The sequence below is a fragment of the Cnephaeus nilssonii genome (genome assembly GCF_951640355.1).
Source record: "Cnephaeus nilssonii genome assembly, chromosome: 15".
Lineage (NCBI taxonomy): Eukaryota > Metazoa > Chordata > Mammalia > Chiroptera > Vespertilionidae > Cnephaeus > Cnephaeus nilssonii.
Window position 1 is genome coordinate 22,730,866 of NC_137086.1, and position 21,027 is coordinate 22,751,892.

Sequence of the window (21,027 nt, forward strand, 5' to 3'; positions counted from 1 at the left end):
CCAGAGGCTCCCAGGAAGGAGCAAGGGCTGGGATGTGGTTGAGGAAGCATCTTGCTGGTTGCCCTGTGCTTATTTGGAAAATATATCTACTGCTCATGCCTGAAAATAAACACCCAAAAACCCTATCATTCAAATCTCAAGTCATGTGTCATTTGTTTTTAAATGATTGATTCTTCCTTTAAAGGGCCAGGTATAGAGCATTGTCCCTATCGCACGGGCTGCCTGAGGCCGCTGCTGCGGGAAGAAGGCGGGCAGATGGAGCACAGCCCATTTTTGGCTGGCAGGCCAGGAGCAGCAGAGCATGTGGTGTTAGCAGCTAATAATTAAAGCACTAATGTTTCAAGTGGTGGGTTGAGATTTTCAAACACACAGCAACTCAACGGCTGGTTAACACTTCTCCGCTTCCTCAGTAACAGTGCTCACATTTATTGTTGGTGTGATGGTCTTGTCTTTTTGCAAAATTGGAAGTATTCCTTCTTTCCCCAAACTGTTAAAAATAAGTTTTCTGGTGTCAATTCCACTCTTGCACTGTTCTTGCACTGTGCTCGCTCAGCCCGAGGCTATCCTGATTTCCATCACACACTTGAGAGCCCTCCTCCTCCTCCTCACTGCACACTTGAAGATGTTTACATGTGAGAACACAGGTTTTAAAGGACTTCTGGGGCCTCAATCCCCAATATCTAAGCTCTGAGCTACGACGTGGCATCTTTGATCTAATGAAAACAAGTGTGTGAGAACCCCCCCCCTCCCCCCCCCAATGCACACAAACCATGCATCTCAGAAAGAACTGATTTGGACGGGAGGCAGGTGTTATGCGTCCATTGATTCACTCAGCGATGCTTACCGGGCACCCACCAGTGCCAGGCTCTGACTAATGGGTTTGTCTGACTCACGCTCTTGGGAAGGAAATGACAAAAATGAGTAAATAATGAGAATTTCAGCAAGTGCACACCTGGGGCAGGGCTGGTGAACATACTCCTTTGAGAGAGCTCTCTAAGCAGGGTGAGATCAGACCACTATCCAGATTGTGTTTTTGCTCTACCTGGACACAATGTTGTTTCTTTTCTTCATTCAAAGAAGAAAAAGGTAAGTGGCTATTTTGAATTTGCTAATGCAGCCCTTTCTTTTATTTGTACTGAGGCTATATAATGTGGGCTTTGTAAAGTCTGCAGGATACATTTCTAATGGAAACACTCGCGTGCACGACTACAACAGCAAAGCAATAAATTACCATGATTTTGTACCCCCTGCAGCTCTGAGTTCCATCATACCTCAGGAATGTTGCTTTCACTTATAAAAACTCTACAGATATTGGTTTGCCAGAAAAACAAATATTAAATGAAAATTGTGCTCAAAGACGTGAGAAAAAGTGTGCAGTCAGTCATTGAAGACTTGAGAAATAAATTGCACTGGGGAGAACAATTTGCGATATATAGCTTGCGTAATAATTTACTGGAATTTGCAAACACAGTGATTATGACAGGCAATGGGTATTTGATTAAATGGAAGAAAATAGCCTTACAGTGTAAGCTGTCCAGAGACTGGGAACACTTGTACTAACGTGAAAGGTTTTTGTGTTTGTTTTTTTTAAATTGGAATATTCTTAGAGATTGCAATTTTACTTTTAGCTGGATTGCTTGTTTTTTGTATTCTCATAGCAACTAAATGACTAGTCAGAGTACTAGCATGTGCTATATGGCTGTGATTCTGGGCATATTAACTCTTGCCCAGAGTAAGAGTTAGTAAGCCCTTGTTTTCTCACCATGAATATCGGGCAAGAGGGGGGCCTGGCACATGGTAACATGTTCATGTTAGATGTGAAGAACCCACAGAACTGACTACAGGTAGCTCGCTTTACTGTGAACTCAATCAAAGCCAGGATTGTGCTTGGCCTGGGGATATGGACATGAAGCAAAGAACTGGTCCGTAGGGAGCCACAACCTGTTTTTCAGTGGCTTTGGGAACCCTGGAAAGAGAATAATTAATATACTGGATGGGGAGAGGGGCCAGAGAAAGTGATGCCGGCCTAGTAAGCATTCAGGAGAAAGGAATTGGAGGGTGAAGCAGAGGAACAGTGTGCTGCAGACAGCCGTGTGGAGGGGATCCGAGTCATGATGTCTGTAAAATGCTCCTGCTCTTCTGACAATGAAAGGTAAAATCCCCTGCATTTTAAGTGTTGATTTATCATATATCCAACTCTACTAATTCTTGCCGACTCTGTACCGCGGGGATCTCAAACGAGCTATCTTAACAGACGAACAGAGACTTCACTGGTTCTCCACACACTGTACACCCAGGAGATTCCAGGAACAAGAGGCCACCACACAATTTTTAATTTAAAATTTTAAGAGTCAAGTCCTTGAAATGGCTAAAAGCAGTTATACAAAAATCTGGACTACAAGTTATTCAAAGCATTTCACATTAAAATTATATTAGGCTCAAATACACGGATGCTCAGTTACATATAAAACACACTAGTTTCCAATGATGTGTACTTTTTAGAATTAGCTGTTTGCTTATAATTTGAACCTAAAACGTATTATTGAGCATTGCTATAATTGTGTTTACTCTGTATTTCCACTCATTTCAATTTCATTGGTAGATATTAGAAAGCATCCATTCACAAGCCCACCTATAATACACAATTATTAAATTTTAAATATTTACATTCAAAAGGGAAAGCCAATCAGTGCTAAAGATATGACACGATAGTTAATCACATAATATATTCAATTAGCTGTTTAGAATGCTAGGTTAGGATTTGTGCCCATTTCCTCTGCACTGCACCACATTTCACCAGCCAATACACAGGCTGGCTTGGAGTCACTTCATGCGATTGAGATTGTACTGTTTCCCCAAAGACGACAGCGAAGTCCAGATTATGCCCCAGGGTTATGCCTCATTTTAGAGACCTCTACTAATGAACCTTAATAAAACTGAGCTCAACTATCAGCATAACTGCAAAAAATAGGGCCTGCTTCAGTGGAATCACTAATGGAGTGAGGCTCATGGCAAATCCGGCAATATCATAACCACAACACGTGCAGGTCCTGCACCCAAGTCACAAGGAAAATTTCATTAAGTCCTCTGGGTCTAATGGTTCCTTAGGTCTAACTACAAAAGATGAAGAATATGGCCAATGTCATAACATTTATTTATTGGCTCTCCTCCATCATCCCACCCTCTCAAGCAATCTGGCGGCTCTAGATGCAGGATGGCTGGTCCCACAGACAGGTTAGCAGTACAAACAGCAGGTCAAGTTATTTCCCCAAGGCCAGGCCGCCCTCCCCCCTGGCCCCTGGCCACATAAGTAAACAGTGGGAAGCAGGTAAGTGATCACTGATTTCAAATAGACAAGGAATATAACAAAAAGGGGATAACTCTCAAATGAAACATTTTCAATCCCCATACCTTTGTAATGGCAAACTGACTATCTTACATTTTTTTATAGTACCTATTTACAATGTAGATATTAACAGGCATGAAAACCAATTTGGAGATAAAACTGAATGTACACCAAGATTCCACTCCTTTGTATATTAAATCATATATTTATAGGATCTGAGTATGAAGTAAGAGGCTCAGTGTAGGGGTATTTTGTGCTGACAATTCCTGAAACCAGAATGAGAGGAAGTGCCTGGCTCTATGTCATGATCAGTTAGGAAGCAGACTCAGTTTTGGAGACTTCTATGAGCAGAGGCTCATGGGAGCTATTGTGGTAGAGGGAACGCATGGTGAGGAACCTCTAGGCATTGGCAAATAGTACCCCGACCAAGGGCAAGCAACAGTCTCTTTGATTCTGCTTCCCTGGAAAATGAGTACTGGGTTTGACGGCTGGTAAGATACCTTCTAGCACCAACATTTTACAAAACTGGAAAATTATGCAGGGCTTCATACATGTAAAGAATTGATATATCATAGAATATTAAACATTAGAAAACTCATTGAACGCCATTCTGTGCAGTTCCAACCTTCTTCAGATAAACAATATTAACAAGTAAGTCTTCAATAAAGGAACAACCTTTTAATGAAAATAATAAATGAAACTGAGTACAGGGCCAGAAGATGAGTCAATTGGAAGACCCTGAAAAATTATGGCTTCATACATACATTAGGAACCTCAAAGAAAATGCCATAGATTTATGTTGTAGGCAAACCCAAAAAGGTCTGGTGACCAAGTGCACACAGCTATTGTCAATGAGATGTTGTATTTATCATATCCCTTATTACCAATAATACAAGCACATAAACAGATTAACTTTTCATTTATTTATTTTTGTCCTCTCAAATACATTTAAAAAATAACATTTTAGACACAGAATCACAAATACACAAAAAACAAAGTAGTGCGTGCTTGCTTCATAAAGGAGTTTCCCTTAATTCCTTTAGCTGCTTTGCATAAAATTCAAAGCTTTCCTGTTGAGGAGATAAAAAGGAAGGTAAGGTAAGGTAAGATTTACTAGCAAGAGGTGATGGCACAAAACTTAAAAATCATGAAGTACTGCAAACTGGCAGCACTTTGTTTCATGAAATCGTCAGCCCCAGATTCAGAATAAACGCTAGCACCAGGAGCTTGCGTGAGCGTGAGCGTGTGCGTGACCGTGTGCGTGAGCGTGTGCGTGTAGGTACCTGGGCATGGACAACTGTGGTGTTTGAGTCAACATGGTGTGTGACTTTCAGTTCAATGACACAATAAAAAGAAATATTGCTTATGATTCCTCTTGTTAAATAGAATAAAAACAATAGCCAAGGCATAGAAACAACTTAAATGTCCACCAATGAATGGATGGATAAAAAAGATGTGTTATACACACCAGTGGAATATTATTCAACCATAAACAAGAATGAAATCTTGCCATTTGCAACAATATAGATGGACCCTGCAAGCATTATACTAAGAGAAGTCAGACAGAAAAAGATAAATACAATAAAATCTCACTTATATGTAGAATCTAACTAACCAGACACAAAACAGAGCTCATCTAAAGAAGACTGGTGGTTGCCTGAGAAGAGGTGGGGGATGAAATGGGTGAAGGGGGTCAAAAGGAACACATTTCCAGCTATAGAACCAGTAAGTCATGGGGATGTAATATACAGCATGGTGCTTATTAGTTAATAATACTGTACTGCATATGTACAAGTAGCTAGCAGAGTGGTTCTTCAAAAGTGCTCATCACAAGAAAAAAATGTTGTTACTACGTATGGTGATGGATATTAACTGGACTTATTGTAGTGTCATTTTGCAATACATACAAGTATCAAATAATTACATTGTATACTTGAAGCTAATATAATGTCAATTATATCTCAATAAAAAATGTCCTAAGTGAAGAAATAAAAACAAACTTATTTAAATTGAATAAGCAATTAACAGTTCTATAATACCCCTGGCTATTGAAATATAGGTTATGAAATGCTATTTCAAGTTGAAATAATGAGAAAACCACCCCAAGGACATTTGATAAATTCATAACTATAGTTGAAAGTCTGAAACTGACCTTGTATTTTAAACCTCACTCTCAGAGGGTTACGTTCTCCCACAGCCCGTGCCCAATGTATGAAGGTTCAGTTCTCGAAACCCTCCCCTGAGGGTTTTCCACAGAGATCTAATCCTCATGTAATTAAGTATTCAACTTATTTTTCTTACACATTATTGTGAAGTGTTCATAAATCTGTAGAGGTGATTTTTTTCCCCTTAAATACTCACAGGGGGCTCAGGGAAAGGGACAGGCTCTCCAGCATTCTTCAGCAAAACTGCATAACGTTTTAGAAACAGATTATCCAACTTTATGTTCTTTGCAGTCAAATTTTCATACAGTGCTTTGGCAGACGAGACATCTTTGCTCACGCCTAAAGAAAAATATGTTAGTCACAGATAAAGACAACCTGTATTCCTCTTTTCCCAAAACACTTAGCTATTCAGGGACTCCTACCTGGATTGCTTTATCCCAAATGAACACTTAACTACTGTTAGCAAAAGCCACATTCGGAATCTACAAGCACCCTCACTCCTTCCCCACACTTCTCATTCACTGAGTGTGTGTGTGTGCGTGTAGGTGTTTATACATGGGTATGGAAGGTTGAGGTGTTTGAAATAAACATGGTGTGGTGACTTTCAGTCACCACGAAAGAGAAGGAAAATGACAAATACAACTATTTTAAAAGATCCATGATTGTAAAAGTGACTACAAACCGAAATCCTCAACTACAGAGTAAGCACACACCATTCAACTCTCTTCTGCTTAAAACCACACTCTGAAATCAATGTAATTCAGGGATTGTCGTGGTGAGGGACATGTAAATTATGCAGAATCTTTATCTACATCAGTATCAAGATCATCAGCTAAACAACATCAAAAAGATTTTCAATACAGTCTTCTGTTATAAAATAAGCAAATGTGAGGAAAACAGTTAGCTACAATGACAAAAAAAAAATCCATACAAAATCAATCCACATGAAAAGATATATACATCTACCTATTAACAATTTACACTACTATTTCACTTAAGTGGGTGAGCGAGTAGCCCAGGAGCTAGGGTTAGCTGGCTCTCCACCTTGGCTGATTTACAGAAGTTTCCTTTTTACATTTACTGCTAAGATTATAGGGGCTCTGTTATTAACTGCTGGTAACTGTTAACATTTAAGCACCTAACAACCCCCTTACCCTACACTAATGTTCTATAAACAACCCCAACGGTGGCAGCTCCAAGGCGGGCCTCCAGAATGGACATCAGAAGTTTAGAAATCAACCGAAGGATCACCCAAAAGGGAGCGAGGGTGATGATGCACCAGCTCTCACTGTGTCTGAACAGATCTTTGTAGGCTGGGTGAACTCAATTTCCTGTGTCAATCCTTTCCCTGCCTTGCCAAGGGGCCATCTTCCAGAAAGCCGCTCAGAAAGCTCTGATCTTTCCTTTCACCACTTCCTGGTCTCCCTGCTTCTTCTCCCTCCCAATTCCCAAGTGCGATTACACAATTTAATAGTTTGATGCTGTTTGACCCTATTTCATGCTACTTAGTTATTATTTAATATCTGCCAATGGAACTCTGAGAAGGTTTATGATTATAGCTCTGTTTTAAAATACTTCATGTTCTCCTGACAAGGGTGGGAAACCGGAGGACCAATTTACTAATTCTGATTGCAATCTGTTGTCCTGCCAACAATAAAATCAAAAAAGCAGTTATTTATTTACCTCCTGCCTCAAGTGAGCAAATTGGTGGTTGGCAGATGGGTAGGTGATCTAAACTTAGAAATGCTACCGTGTATTTTGATTACTGAGGGAACTTTAGAATGGTTCCCTCTCATATGTGATGGGCAGGCAATCAGGAAACTGCCTAGAAGACAGGAATTTCAACTGTGACTTAAGGTAAAATTTTGGAGCCCACTTTTTAGTAAAGGGCCTATTATATCAAAGGCCTTGGTAGGCAAGGAGGGTACTGAAGGAGCAAGAAGGCAAGGCAAGTGGTAGTCTCAAGTATGTACCTATTTCATGCAATGTTTCAGGTGGCAGGGCCTTGGGGAGACCAGATTGGTTCCCACTATGTAAACCCAACTGGACTTTCAAGACTTCCCAGGAGCCCGGGATCCCACTCAACACACAGGGCCGCTCTGAAGATGCTCAGTGATACTTGTTTTTATGTTAAAGATATATAAATAATTTCATATTTTTCCTCATAGTTTTTAAACATATTCTAAGGCTAAGTAAATTATTTACATAATTATCTGATATTTATGACTTCTACTTTGACTAACTTAGTTGACTATATCATAAATATTTAAATCACTTAAATAATATAGTCAGATTAAACTACTTACTACAGCTTTTCATGATGCAAGTGTATATTTCTTCTTTTTCAATTAATTCAGGAATCAGTTCTATTAAAGATCTCAGTGTTGGTGTCTAGGATATTAAAATAGAAGTCAGAAGAACTGTGAAATAAAACACTGAAATATAAACATTAAATCACAAAATCTTGACAATAATTACAATAGAACTGCCTACTCAATTTAATAGACTATTTCCCTTCTGTATATAGGCTGGGTTCAGTTCTAGACCACTGCAAGAAAGCAAGCATCATAATAAGCAAGTCGCAATTTTATTTGCTAGCTTAAATTTGTAAAAAAAAAAAAAAGCAACATCGCCTGGCTGGCATGGCTCAGTGGTTAAGCATTGAACTATGAACCAGGAGTCCACGGTTCAATTCCCGGTCAGGCACAAGCCTGGGTTGCAGGCTTGATCCCTAGGGTGGGGCATGCAGGAGGCAGCTAATCAATGATTCTCACCAATGATGTTTCTATATATCTCTCCCTCTTTCTCCCTCTCTGAAATCAATAAAAATATACCAAAAAATTTGCAATTAGGTAAAAACAAATTTTTAAAGTGTGTGTGTGTGTGTGGGAAGTGTGTAGAAATTAAGGAAGTCTTAGACCTCCCAGACTGGAGACAACCTAAATGTTTCACAATAAAACAAACATTATAATTGGCACTCAATTTGAAACTTCATAATGTGCCCAAATAAACTAAGAATGGGGTTCCTGGTGCTCAACTGGTAAAATCAGATCTAAGTAATTTTTTTTTGGAAATATGCTTTTATTCTTTTTTTTTTTAAATCAAAAATAGGACTTGGTTCTGTTCTATGCACCATGCATGAATCTTTTAGGTAAGTGCACAAATTGAGAACATTAATTTTTGGCACATACCAGTTTTAAGGCCAAATGGCTAAACTACCAGATGGTTAAAAATGGTAAAAAACGGCCTCGTGATGAGGGGAATGTTTCTGCACACAGTTACACGTATCAAGTGACCTAAGCAACAGGATTTTTATCTCCTGTTTCTCTGGGCCCTTCCTGGGGGCTCCTAATGCATACTATGTGCATGCAGCATTCACTGCATGAACTTGTTTTGCATTTCCAGTTCAACTAAGGAGCCACACCAACTTTTTATCAACATTTAAAAATGTAAACAAGTATAGACAAGTGAAGTCTTCGATCTTCAGTGTTTTTAGATCAGGCACTGAAGCAACCAGACTGGCTTATAGCATCATTGACTTGTCAGCAAGTTAAGCATAGTACCTTTCCTGGCCTCTGGGAACTCCTCATAAAGAACACCACGAAAATTGGGGTTTGTTCAGCAATTGCACCACATCTCTAAAAATTGAAACATTACTCAGTAAGTGAAGGTTTCTGATAAACAAGCAGACCAATGCAATTATTTCCAATTAAGAAAGTTCACAATAATACAGTAATGGATCATTACTAATAGGAAGGCCTAGTGGTCGACCAATATTTTTAAGGCAAGAAAAAAGAACCATGTCAAGCTTTTGTGAATGCTACTCTTGGCTTTGCAAGTATAAAAGTTTGTTTAAGAAGACAAGGGAGAAATTAAACTAGTGCTTCAACAACCACAGAATAAGGTTTAGGACTGCAAAGAAAGAGGAAAAAAAGAAACACTACTCCTCTCCAATTATACTGCCAAGCATTCACAAGTGAGCTAGGGATCATAAGGTTAATTATACATTTAATAAGGTGTCAGGGAGATAACTGCTCGTTTCTTTATAAAAATTAAAATGTACAAAGCAAGTTCTCTTTAAAGTATAATTACCTACACTTATGCATACAAAAGGACTGATTTCAATCTCTCTATTTTATAAAAGGCTTTCATTGCGACAGCCAGTGCTTGAGAAAGACACAAAAGTTAAACTAAAAAAAAAAAAGTTTATATGACAGACCACATAAATCAAGTGTCTACCCAATCTTAGATGCAACAGTAAAATCAAATATGGCAAGACAATATTTTAGTTTACACTCTTCATAGATGTCATTCCTTAAGTTTCTAAAAGCTCATTCCTCTTTCAAAGCTTTAAAACATTGTCAATACTAAAACGAATAGTATAAAAAGAACTTTTGGGGACACACAGAACATTTACATTATAAACTGATGTTTTCGACATCTGTGAATAAAGTATTCTTCGGCACAGTAAGAATAATCTTTTACTATTTGACAAGCAGGTAAAGGATGGGTAAAGGCTTTATCATTTGAAACCTCAGTCTACTGAAGGGATGAAAACGAAAAGACGGCTGCTGTTGCATAACACTCAGCGGTCACCAAGAGCTGCTAGGCAGGCCGCTCTGGCTGAATGCAGCTCCGAGGGCAGCAGGCTCCCACCCCAGGTGCTAAGAGTCGGTTCAGAACAAGCTGGTAGAGGAAATAACAAGCGCCACCCTTCTAAAGAACCATCAAAAGACTGTGTTAAAATTGAACAAATACTACCACATGTATAATTAGATATGCAAATACTCCTAGTAGGTACACTGAGAAATGTACACACAAAGATAAAGCATTCGAGTTTATTTCTTTCAAGAGAGAATCTGAAATACTAATGGCAGGAAGAATTAAAAATTCCTGAAATCCCTATCATAAACTTCCTTTTCTGTTTTGTTTGTTTTTGTTTTTTTGAAGGTAAAGAAACCAAACCAAACAATAGAATTTTCAATTAACTGAAATTTCTCTCTGGCCAGAAAAAGAAGTACAAAAGCCTTAAAGGAAGTGCCAATTTACACTTTTTACAAAACTGTTAACACAGACCTATTTCTCAGGCATACCTTTTAAAAATGGCTTGGATTCTACTCTCAAACTAGAAGAACTTTAAGGACTGAAACTAGAGCTCTGGTAAACGAGTAGTTTTATCATCCCTCTCAACTACTTAAAAATGTAAGTGAATATAATATTATTTACTATCAGAAATCGGCCCCAGACCTCCATTTGACACAGGGAGTCTACACAAACAGCCGTTGGCAGGATCGCGGTGACTGTTTGACTGCCGCCCGCTGGGAAGGGGCTCCGCGGTGGTGCCTGTTTGTGTACATTGCCAGTGGCAGCTCCGATCACCCACCGTTCCCCACTTGGAGCGGCTTTATATTTAGTGCTGCTAAAATAGCAGGAATGCAGCTGTCTCCTTCCCTGAAGATTGCTAATTTAACTGAGAGTGTGGGCCACAGAGACCTGCGTTTGCCGTTTAATATATCTGCGACACACAAGTGCATAGAAAGCAAATTCAACTCTTAATAAACCTTGAATAAGGCACTGAAAATGTTTGAGTATTCAAGTGGAAGCGGTACTTGAAAAGCAAACATTTCCTACTTTTTGTTTGCAAACTGTGTTGCCATGGTAATGCACCGTATTTAGAGCATTAGAAAAATTAAAGTAGGAAATCAAAGGAATTGTTACCTATCTGTAGAGAAACATTTGTCTTTAAATCATTTCATCAAAACAAGTCTTCCCTCTGCGCCCCTCCCCTCTACAATCCAAGGACATTTCCAATCTGATCTGGCACAGCATCCTACAATTCACAATCCAGTCCTTATCGTGCAACCTTGACTCACAATGAACTTAAATGTGCTAGCAGCACCACAATTCCATTCTAATGTTCTACCACACACTTGTGTCACGTAATTTCTCAATTTACTTCTGACGAGCCACCAGCCCCACTGCTCCATGTGTGGTGGGTCGTTACCTGTAGGAGAGCTCTGGCATCGTCCACCTTGCCCGAATCCACAAGCTGAAGGAAAAGGTCGGTGACAGGTTTGTATACGGCAAACTGATTGGCCAATCTCTCTGCCATGATGCTTACTGAAAAAAAAATGACAGGGGAGAAAAATCTTTCACTTAAACCATCCACCAAAGAAATTTGGTCCAGCCTCACTAGAGAGAAAATGTGGTTCCGTTTTGTGTGTGTATTATTTGTTTTTTGCTCCTTTTTTAAAAGCAAAAAATAGCTAACTTACTCTTTTCAAGTGCTGGTTCCAACTGCTCCTCTATTACTTTTCTGAATAAGTATGCCAAGCCAAAATACTGGGTTTCCGTGGTCTGATTCCCTGAAGTAAGCATATTTTCAATGTTTTCTATTGCAACATCTGTGTTATTGCTGTAAAAGAAAGATATAAAGAAATACTTGCTCTTGTATTAATATTTCAGGTAGTTTTCATATGAGAACTTACCTTGGGATTCACACATGCAAATGCTTAGGGGAAAAAAGGAAATACATTCATAATTAACCAGAAAAAACACTATGCAAGTTGAACCCAATCACACTTTGGTAGCAAAAACAATCCCTAGGTGATTGATGCTACAATAATGAAAAGTAGTTGCTTATTTGAAAACACTGCTCTAGAGACAAAATCAAAATACTATATATACACAAGCATTATAACTTTAAAAAATTGTATCTTAAATATTTAATTTGATTTTGTAGCTCTTTGGATATAAAATAAAAACTTGTGTAAGTGCTACAACTTTGGCTGTATAATCTACAATGGTCACTACTGCATAAAGTAAAGTTACTATGTACCATCTCAGGGTTCTTAAAGATGCTAATGATGTCTTTAAAAGGTGTACTTTCAAATCTCTCAACCGATAGTCACAATGATTTTCTCTCTCTCAGGTATTATAGAACATTTGAAAAATATTCAATTTATATTAAAATTATCAGAAAAAAGTATCTTCACACTTTACATTAAAAATTCAATTACATGGCCTTATTTAACAAGTTACAGTAAAAAAGTTATCTTTATAACTTTTTGGGTAAAGTACTCTTTAACTGCTACTTTACAGTTATGGCGCTCCAAATAATTTTTATGTTGAAATTATTACCTAAAACATAAGAATTCTCTAACTAAAAATGAACACCCATTACAATAAATTTTTCTTACAGGTCTTAGTTAGAAAAATTATTCACTAGTAAATAAAAACATATTCTCCACATCATATAAAACTGTGTTTATATGATAACATTTAAAAATTCATCTGCTCTTACTTGGATAATTTCCTTGAACTTAACATAATGACATTTTCTCATTAACGGGAAAGTTTAAAGTTCTGTTGGGGAAATAGTTTTAAAAGGTAAAACGAAACACAACTTCTCTGCCCAAAGATATAGAAACCCAAAAAACCCTAAAAAACACAAACATTACATTTTAGTATCATAACCCATTAAATATATGTAAGATTAACTACTAAAGAACATTTTTTTCTAAAGGCCTAAAGAGGTCAATTCCATAATTATCCTCATGAATTTTGAACTTGAGAAAGTTAATAAAAATCAAGTTACTTCTTTCTACAGTGGTGATTCTCACAAGGAATCTAGTGTTGGTGGTAAGAGAATCACCTCTATATACCTCCCTTTTTGTGGAGCTGTAATGACAGGGTAGATGGTAGGAGGGTGGGAAAAGAGAAACTCCTATTTCAAACAAGCTTGCTGGGCCCTCTATTTCACAATGTTCTAGTAGACTGTCACCCTCAGTGTTGCTGACAATCAATGAATTCATTTTTCACTTCTGTAACAAGGGCCTGGCCTGTATGAATGAGAACAGTTAGCAACCATGAAACAAATTTTATGAATTTGAAAAATTTGATAAATGTTTTTTATTCTGATTTAATTTAAAGCTAACACACATTTCATAATATATAATAAAGTATTCCCAAACAGAATGGTCAGCAACTGGCATCAATATTTCCTCTTTAGTTGATGTGGTTTCTAATAGCTTTAAAAAGTTTTAAAGGTAGTATTAGAGGTAATGCCCCTCCCAGCATCTGATGGGGAAAAAGAAAGCTTGAAAATACTCACTTCTTTATTTGTGCCAAAGCAATGTTATTGATGAAAACCATATGTGAAAGTCCAATCAACTCTTCGAGTCCATTTACCATCTTCTGAATTGCTTGTATGCTTTCTAAATCACCCTTCAAAGCACACGCCTGAATCAGGCGGGTCACTGCTATCTTAGAAGGTGTCTGCCCCTGATCCAAGGCCGTCTTTAGCATTGTTAGAGCCTCTACAATAGAAGAGCAGGTGACAGAGTTTTTCTTGTTTTAACCATAATGACTTTAATGCACTTTGAAAACCAGCTTTTAAATACAAATACCAAATAGCTATAGACAAAAAGCTATGAATAATTTATCCTAGATTACAGAAAATATTAACACTTTATAAAAAACCTAAAAAATAACAATTTATTTGACTACCTATAAGATAGAGACCAGAGAAATGTCTTCTTTAAGTCACAGAAAATACAAATGATATTGAAAGAATGTGGGTACCATTCTGGGAAAACATTTAGTCAATTCAAGGAAGTTGACAAGTTCAGAGGAATTTTAAAAAATAAAGTTTCCAAAAATACGTAATTTCTACTATACTAGTATTTATACTTTCCCAGACTTTATTATACTCAAAAATTAGATGATTATCAAATCTTCTAATATTCCAAAGATTCTTTCTGGAAAACAGTATCTTTTTCTAGTTCAAACAGGATCAATTATGCAAAAGCAGCCAAACTGAAACATTCAACTTTCACACTAGCAAATTTATTTTACACTACTGAAAAATATCTTGTAGGTAGTTTCTTGCACTCATTTTTCTAAGAAAATAAAACTTATCAGATTTCCATAGATATAGCCACAGAAATTTTTTTTTCTTAAGTACCTGATTATGGATAAATTTGGAACATCCTTTTGATTTACTGACTCGTGCAAGTGTAGTGAAATCATTATATTAAATCAAGTGGTGGATTGAGTGAAAATATAATACTTAGCATAACAATTAACACTACTACTACTACCAAAAAAACCTTCACAGCTTACAGCAATTAAAGCAATGTAACCTAGACAAAACTAAGACTCTCAAAACAGCTTTCCAAATAAGGAGAACCTTTCTTTTATAGAAGAATGGGGAAAGGGTAATAATTAAAGTCTATTACAAGTGATATAGTGAAAAGACAATGAATTCAGTGTTTATTACTGAATAAACAATTTATAATAACTCCAAACCCCAGTTATTCTCAAATGGGGAAAAGAGGAAACTGGTAGTTTAAAAGGCATATTTAATAAAATTTTATAAATATGTACATATAAGTAACAAAAAATGTTAATATAATTTATAGAAAATAAGCTTGGTAACATCTTTTTAACTGGTGGTCATACACAGATAATTTCAGGATATATATATATATTTAATACGTTTTATTGATTTTTTACAGAGAGGAAGGGAGAGGGATAGAGAGTTAGAAACATCAATGAGAGAGAAACATCGATCAGCTGCCTCCTGCACACTCCCCAGTGGGTATGTGCCTGCAACCAAGGTACATGCCCTTGACCAAAATCGAACCTGGGACCCTTGAGTCTGCAGGCCGATACTCTATCAACTGAGCCAAACCGGTTAGGGCAATTTCAGGATATTTTTATTAACCAAGAATATTGTCAGCTAGGGAGGATTTTTCCACCAATGAATTAAAATTAAAACACAAATAAGATGATGATGATGATAGTAACTAGCATTTATTGAGCTTTAACTACATTTGTTGAGCCTTTACTACATGCCAGGCACAGTAGTAAGCAACTACACTCACAACTACCCAAGCATCAATTTTACAGGTGAGAAACAGAGGCAGAGAGTTTAAATAATTTGCCCAAGGGTCATATTGCTAGACACTAACCCAAGGACCTAACCACCGCAGAGCCTGCATCAATGGATGCACATGTGCATGACAGAGTGGAGGATCCAGGAGAAGAGATCACATCATATCTACCCTCAAGGAGTATGGCACCTTAGAACCTTAATCATATTCCCAGGACCTGCCTTCTCTACAGTTTATGACTTAAGAGACAATAAAAACCAGTACCTATCCACACCTGATCCTTTTCACTCTCACCTAATTTATTAGTCATATTGATTATATTGCAAAGGTAACAGGTATCAGCTATTAATATTCCAAAATAGTATTCGCTTATAAAATTAGATTAAAATTGAATTGGCTTTATTTTTCTTCCTGTTTTAGATGGGATTGAGAAAAAGAAACGTAAAAAAGAGAAGAGGATTTTAAAAATTGGAAGCTCAGCCATAGAGCAAAATAAAGACATGGGGACAGTGCCAACACGATTTCCATCCTCGCCCATAATCATTTTAACAATAGGTAAGTCTGTGTTGAGGCACAGGAGGTGGCTCATGGTTCCTGCTCTCAGCTAACTTCCAGTTCAACTGAATAGCTGAGATGTGAAAATTACAAGTCAAAGTTTCTTATGGTTTCTCTAGGGTATCTCACATATAAGTAGGGGGTAGTAGTCAAGTTAAATTCAGTTCAGGTTCCGCTCAAAAATTAATCCCTTGAAATTAAATAAGTGTTTTATTCTTATCTTCGTGTCTACAGATATATATAAACTAAAATACCAATTTGACAAAAAGCCTCTTTTGAAAATGAAAGCTTTTAAAATATTAAAAACAAGCCCTACAACACTCAATTATGACTCAAGACTGCCCAAAAAGACTGTGTAGGCTGGCCCTGCCTGTGGAATGCTGAGGTGAAAATTTTGCAAAGGGAGAAACCATCACTTACACAGTCCATCCTAATCAATTAGGAAGACACCTAAAGATCAGCGCATTTAGGTATTACAGGCAACATTAACGCTACACAATCAGAGAGCAACTTTCTCTGAGGGATATGACATTATTTAATAAATACACAAGTGAGGAATAACATCATTATTACAGACTGGTGAAGAAAGAAGTAACATATCGAATAGTTAAAAGCTTTTTTCAACCTTCCTTAAAGATTTCCTAAGCGGGTTTTTGTCATACTGGCAAAACTATGGTGTTCCTATACTGACTACAATTCAAAATTAAACCTAACCATGAAAAGATGTGTACCTAATTTTAAGGTTCATCATTTTCCCCCTGGGGAGAGCTCATTCATAAGACCTCCAGATCCAAACCCATTCTTCAGCAAACCCATAAACAGCTTCTACCAAACAAGCGGCCCCTATCCCAATCCTCCCCAAAGTCATCTCTATATATTTCTGGTATTATCCTCTTAATATTTATTTAAAAACTCTAAATTCCAAACTCCAAACAAACACCACATTTTATTACTGATGGTATTATGAACTATTAAAAAAGTATTAGATTAAGTTTTAAAAATCAATATTATAATCATTTGGTGCACAATCCCACACATTTAACACTCAATTTAACTCATTTGCTATCTCACACACAACCAACACAATATGTAAGAAACAACTGCTGGGAATTGTTTTAGATGCTCTAAAGTAAAGTATGTTAATTTCCAAAGCAAAGTGACTTGTGCTGTGAATTTTAACGCACTTGAAAGCCTGTACTTTCTCTCGTTCTGGAACACAAATTTTGCATGTCTGAAGAGCTGTGATTCATCTTAAGAAAACCCATCTTGTGTTAAATGGAATGGAAACTGGACTAAGTGGTCAAATGACAAGTACATTCATATTCAAGCTGTATTATAAATGCATGTACAGTAATTTACGTCTCTCAGCTACCACAAAAGGCTCTTGATAAGCAGGTAATTTGCTAAATGGACTCCTTTATCCAAGTATTCGAAGGGCGTTACAAGAAAAATCTGCAGAGGCATTAATGTGACGTAAAGGTCAAGCATTGTGACATACCTTTCAAATAATCCCGCCTAACTTGCGTTATGATGAGGAGGCTGTTGGCAGCATCGTTCAGTGTGAAGCCCTTGATGTGGGTCTCAGCGCTAAAAGAAGCAGACATTTAGAAAGGAATTACTGACATGCTTCTGATACGATAATAAATGGTTGAGCACCAAGGTGAAATTATAAAAACTACTGTTCGTATGTTAAAAATATTGCTGCAAAATATCGACCTGGAGACAGCTTTTGTGTTATCCTGTCAATGGTTATAGAAGGATAATTTTTTTTTGCATTCTGACAGATGACAAAGTTGGAAATGAGCAACAAAAGAAACAAAGTACAAGATTTTTTTAAACAATCGGTTCAGATGCTGACATATTAGATGACTAAAATAACTGCATGCCCTGCATTGTTCTGCTGTATCCTAAGCTGGATCCCTTTTCCTCTTTTTTCTACATTCACCATAATTATAAAATGTAAAACTATTCTTTCGGCAACAAAAATGAACACTTATTTTCAGCACTGTATATTTTAAACATAAACTAAAGCATATTACTAACTAGCCTCATATCACTTGGTTGATTAATTTTTAATTTGCTGTCATCATACAGTTTTTAAAGGTGAACATACTGTAGAACTAAAACCATTGTTACATTAAAATTTAAAATTTCACACAACAATCTTGTCCTGGACTTAAAAATTTAAAACAAAACCCCCCAACTTTTTAAAACCCAAGAGCAAAAAATTGCTTTACTTATGACTAAAACCTACAGGATTTAAAAAACAAACAAACCCTAGTCAGAGATGATTTCTGTTTGCTACACTGTTTGTACATCTCCTGTGATGAAATTTCAGCATCCCCAGGGCTCACCGCCCGATTAGGAAATCTCCACAGGTCAAAAAGAGCAAAAGCAATTGCTGCCATTTGCCTTATCAAGCTCAGTGATGATCTTGCTGCCAACAACCTCAGCCTGCCGACGTGGGCAGATTTCGAGAACAGCAGGGTCACTGCTAAATTGTTCTCGTCAATCCCAAGAAAATCCTCCAAAGACACAGTGATGTGCCCATCCTCTGTCATTTCCAGCCTCTGGGGTTCACCCCTGCAGCCCCCCTCACCCCGAGGCGCAGGATTTTCTTATCCCCCAACCGATCCTCTTAATCCCACCAAAGCACCCACTGCTCAGTTTAACTCTTTTCCTTTGTACCATCTGCCAAAGCTCTTAAGTCAACAACTCCTGCAGGAGACTATAAACTGCCTAAAATAAAGGATTTACTTTCTCAATCTTTACATGATTAAATAAACAGTAGATGCTATTAAAATTAAGCTTACTTCTTATGCCAACATTATTACATGTATTATACCATATTTACTTGAAAATACTACCTAAAATTTATTAAAATCATGAGGTTTCAAAAGTTCTCTTTTAACGGACATCAGGTGTGAATTATAAACCTTTCCAAGACCTCAAAACACAGAACATTTTCTTTCCCACCTTGTGAAGCTACCTATTCAATACAAACATTAAAGTGAAATAAATAGGAAGACAAAGACTCTGTTCAGTTCCAGTATATACCAAACACTTATATTTTGCATATGTAGAAGTAATCAATCACATCCAAAGTATATTCCAAACTGGCAAAAGGAAAAAAACTACAAAAAGTTACTAGCAGAGATCTTTGAATTGGACTCATTCATACAATACAATAAAAGAAGTTTACTTCTGTCCCATAGTTTTGATCTTTCCTTTTGAAAAACCATCTAGTCCAGGGCTGTCAAATCAAACTTCCTGTGATGATAGGATTGTTTTTTATCTGTGTTGTCCAACTGGGCAGTCACTAGCCACATGTGGCTAAATGTGATAGAGGAATGGAAATAATTGTATTTAATTTTAATTAATTTAAATTTAAACAAGCACATATGGCTACAGTAGCTATTGGGTCGAACAACACAGAATTCTAAACGTTTTCATTTGTAGAACTGCCAAAGTAAAGGAAATAACTACAAAGGATAAAGGGCATAGATCTTTTAACTTACAATCAACTGCAAAAATTAACGTCTTAACCAAAGGTGATAGTATTGTAGGGAGCGTTTCATCTTAGAGATTTCAGAGTAACAACAGGTCTATGGTATACTTATATAACACACACAGAAAATTAGTTGGTAATTATAATTTATCTCACTTTGTATAACAACAACTGGCCAATCCAGTAAAAACCATCAGTGAATTATTTAGCACTATTTCTAGACAGAATGCAATAAGAAGCTGGTAGGAACAGGAGAAAACAAAGTGCTATTCTTGAAAGATAACGTAGTGCTATTGCTAAGAATTTCCTAAGAATACAGCTTAATGTTACCAGATATTTTATTTTTATTAATTTTTAATTTTCTGATTTGAGACAGACATTGACTTGTTCCATTCATTTATGCATTCACTGGTTGATTCTTGTATGTGCCCTGACCCAGATTAAACCTACAACCTTGGCATATCAGGATGACACTCTAACCACCAGAGTAATCCATCCAGGGCCATCAGACATTTTAACAATAATGTATATCCCTACTGTTCTCTGAATAAGTGGTTCCACTCCCTTGAAATAGTTCACTATACCTAGTTTTATTTGAAGCATAAAGAAAAGTAGTAATTCTAACTAAAAGTGAAAACATTTTGTTTTCTCTCAAAGTTTTAAAGACAGCTATTGCTAATACTTTTAAGGTTCTATTACTAGTGGGGAAGATTAAATGACCTTGTAAATAAAACTGAAAAAATCTCATTAGAGGTCAAGTGAATCTGCAACACATTAGTGACAGCAAAAGTATAGCAAAAACAAAGACTGCACTTTTTATTAGTTCACAGGAAAAACCATTGCTCCTAAGACTGAACACGTGGCATTGTGTAGGTAATTATAACAACAGAGTGCTATCTGACTGCTGTTAATTGAGAGTAATAGCACCAGAAAAAGAGCAAGGGATACTGCTTCTCACTATGTGGCTCACTTGGTTACACCGTATTATAATAAAGATGCCTATAAAACAAAGCAGCAATTCGTTTTACTCTAATCATAGATACAGAGCTAGAAGGGCCTCATGTTGTCAATAAACTAGGAAATGAATCTGGAGAAGTTAGGTGACAATCCTTTAGTAACATAGTTAATTAGTTAGAGATTGGAACCACAATTTCCACTTGTGAATTACCAGTCCAGAGAGTTATTTTCAATGTAGACCTAACCCACAATACAATTCTTCATAGTCAAATAAAACATTTTATTGATTCCAGGGAAAGGATGTGCATCCAATCCTCAGATCAGGTGCTTCTGGGCATTCTAAGGCTTTGCATCTAGGATTCTCTTAGGCCCACACAGCTACACGAGGAAGGTAGCAGTGTAATAATGGAATACTGCATAATACAAAGATAATAGTGACCACAAGAGTACAGAAAGGCTTCACAAGATCTAGAGAGGGAGGGAAGGAAAAAAGATAACTTACATTTTACAGTTTGTGGACATAAGAGGAAACAGAAGGGCTGTGCGTATAACCATCTTCTTGGTCAGCAGCTTGCATACTTGTTTGATCAAGTTTTTACA

At 37.0% G+C, this 21,027-nt stretch overlaps 1 protein-coding gene across 1 annotated transcript in view; it reads right to left on the reverse strand.

The window, feature by feature from the left end:
• Positions 1-4,254: 4,254 nt before the first annotated feature.
• Positions 4,255-21,027, reverse strand: part of LRPPRC (leucine rich pentatricopeptide repeat containing) — an 88,747-nt gene continuing 71,974 nt past the window's right edge. Inside the window, exons 31-38 of the mRNA XM_079792519.1 lie at positions 17,461-17,549; positions 13,625-13,829; positions 11,787-11,926; positions 11,516-11,631; positions 9,075-9,149; positions 7,818-7,902; positions 5,708-5,850; positions 4,255-4,416 (exon numbers count right to left, since the gene is read on the reverse strand). Coding sequence (XP_079648645.1) covers positions 4,360-4,416; positions 5,708-5,850; positions 7,818-7,902; positions 9,075-9,149; positions 11,516-11,631; positions 11,787-11,926; positions 13,625-13,829; positions 17,461-17,549 — 910 coding nt within the window. The 3' untranslated portion in view covers positions 4,255-4,359. The remainder of the gene's footprint in view (positions 4,417-5,707; positions 5,851-7,817; positions 7,903-9,074; positions 9,150-11,515; positions 11,632-11,786; positions 11,927-13,624; positions 13,830-17,460; positions 17,550-21,027) is intronic.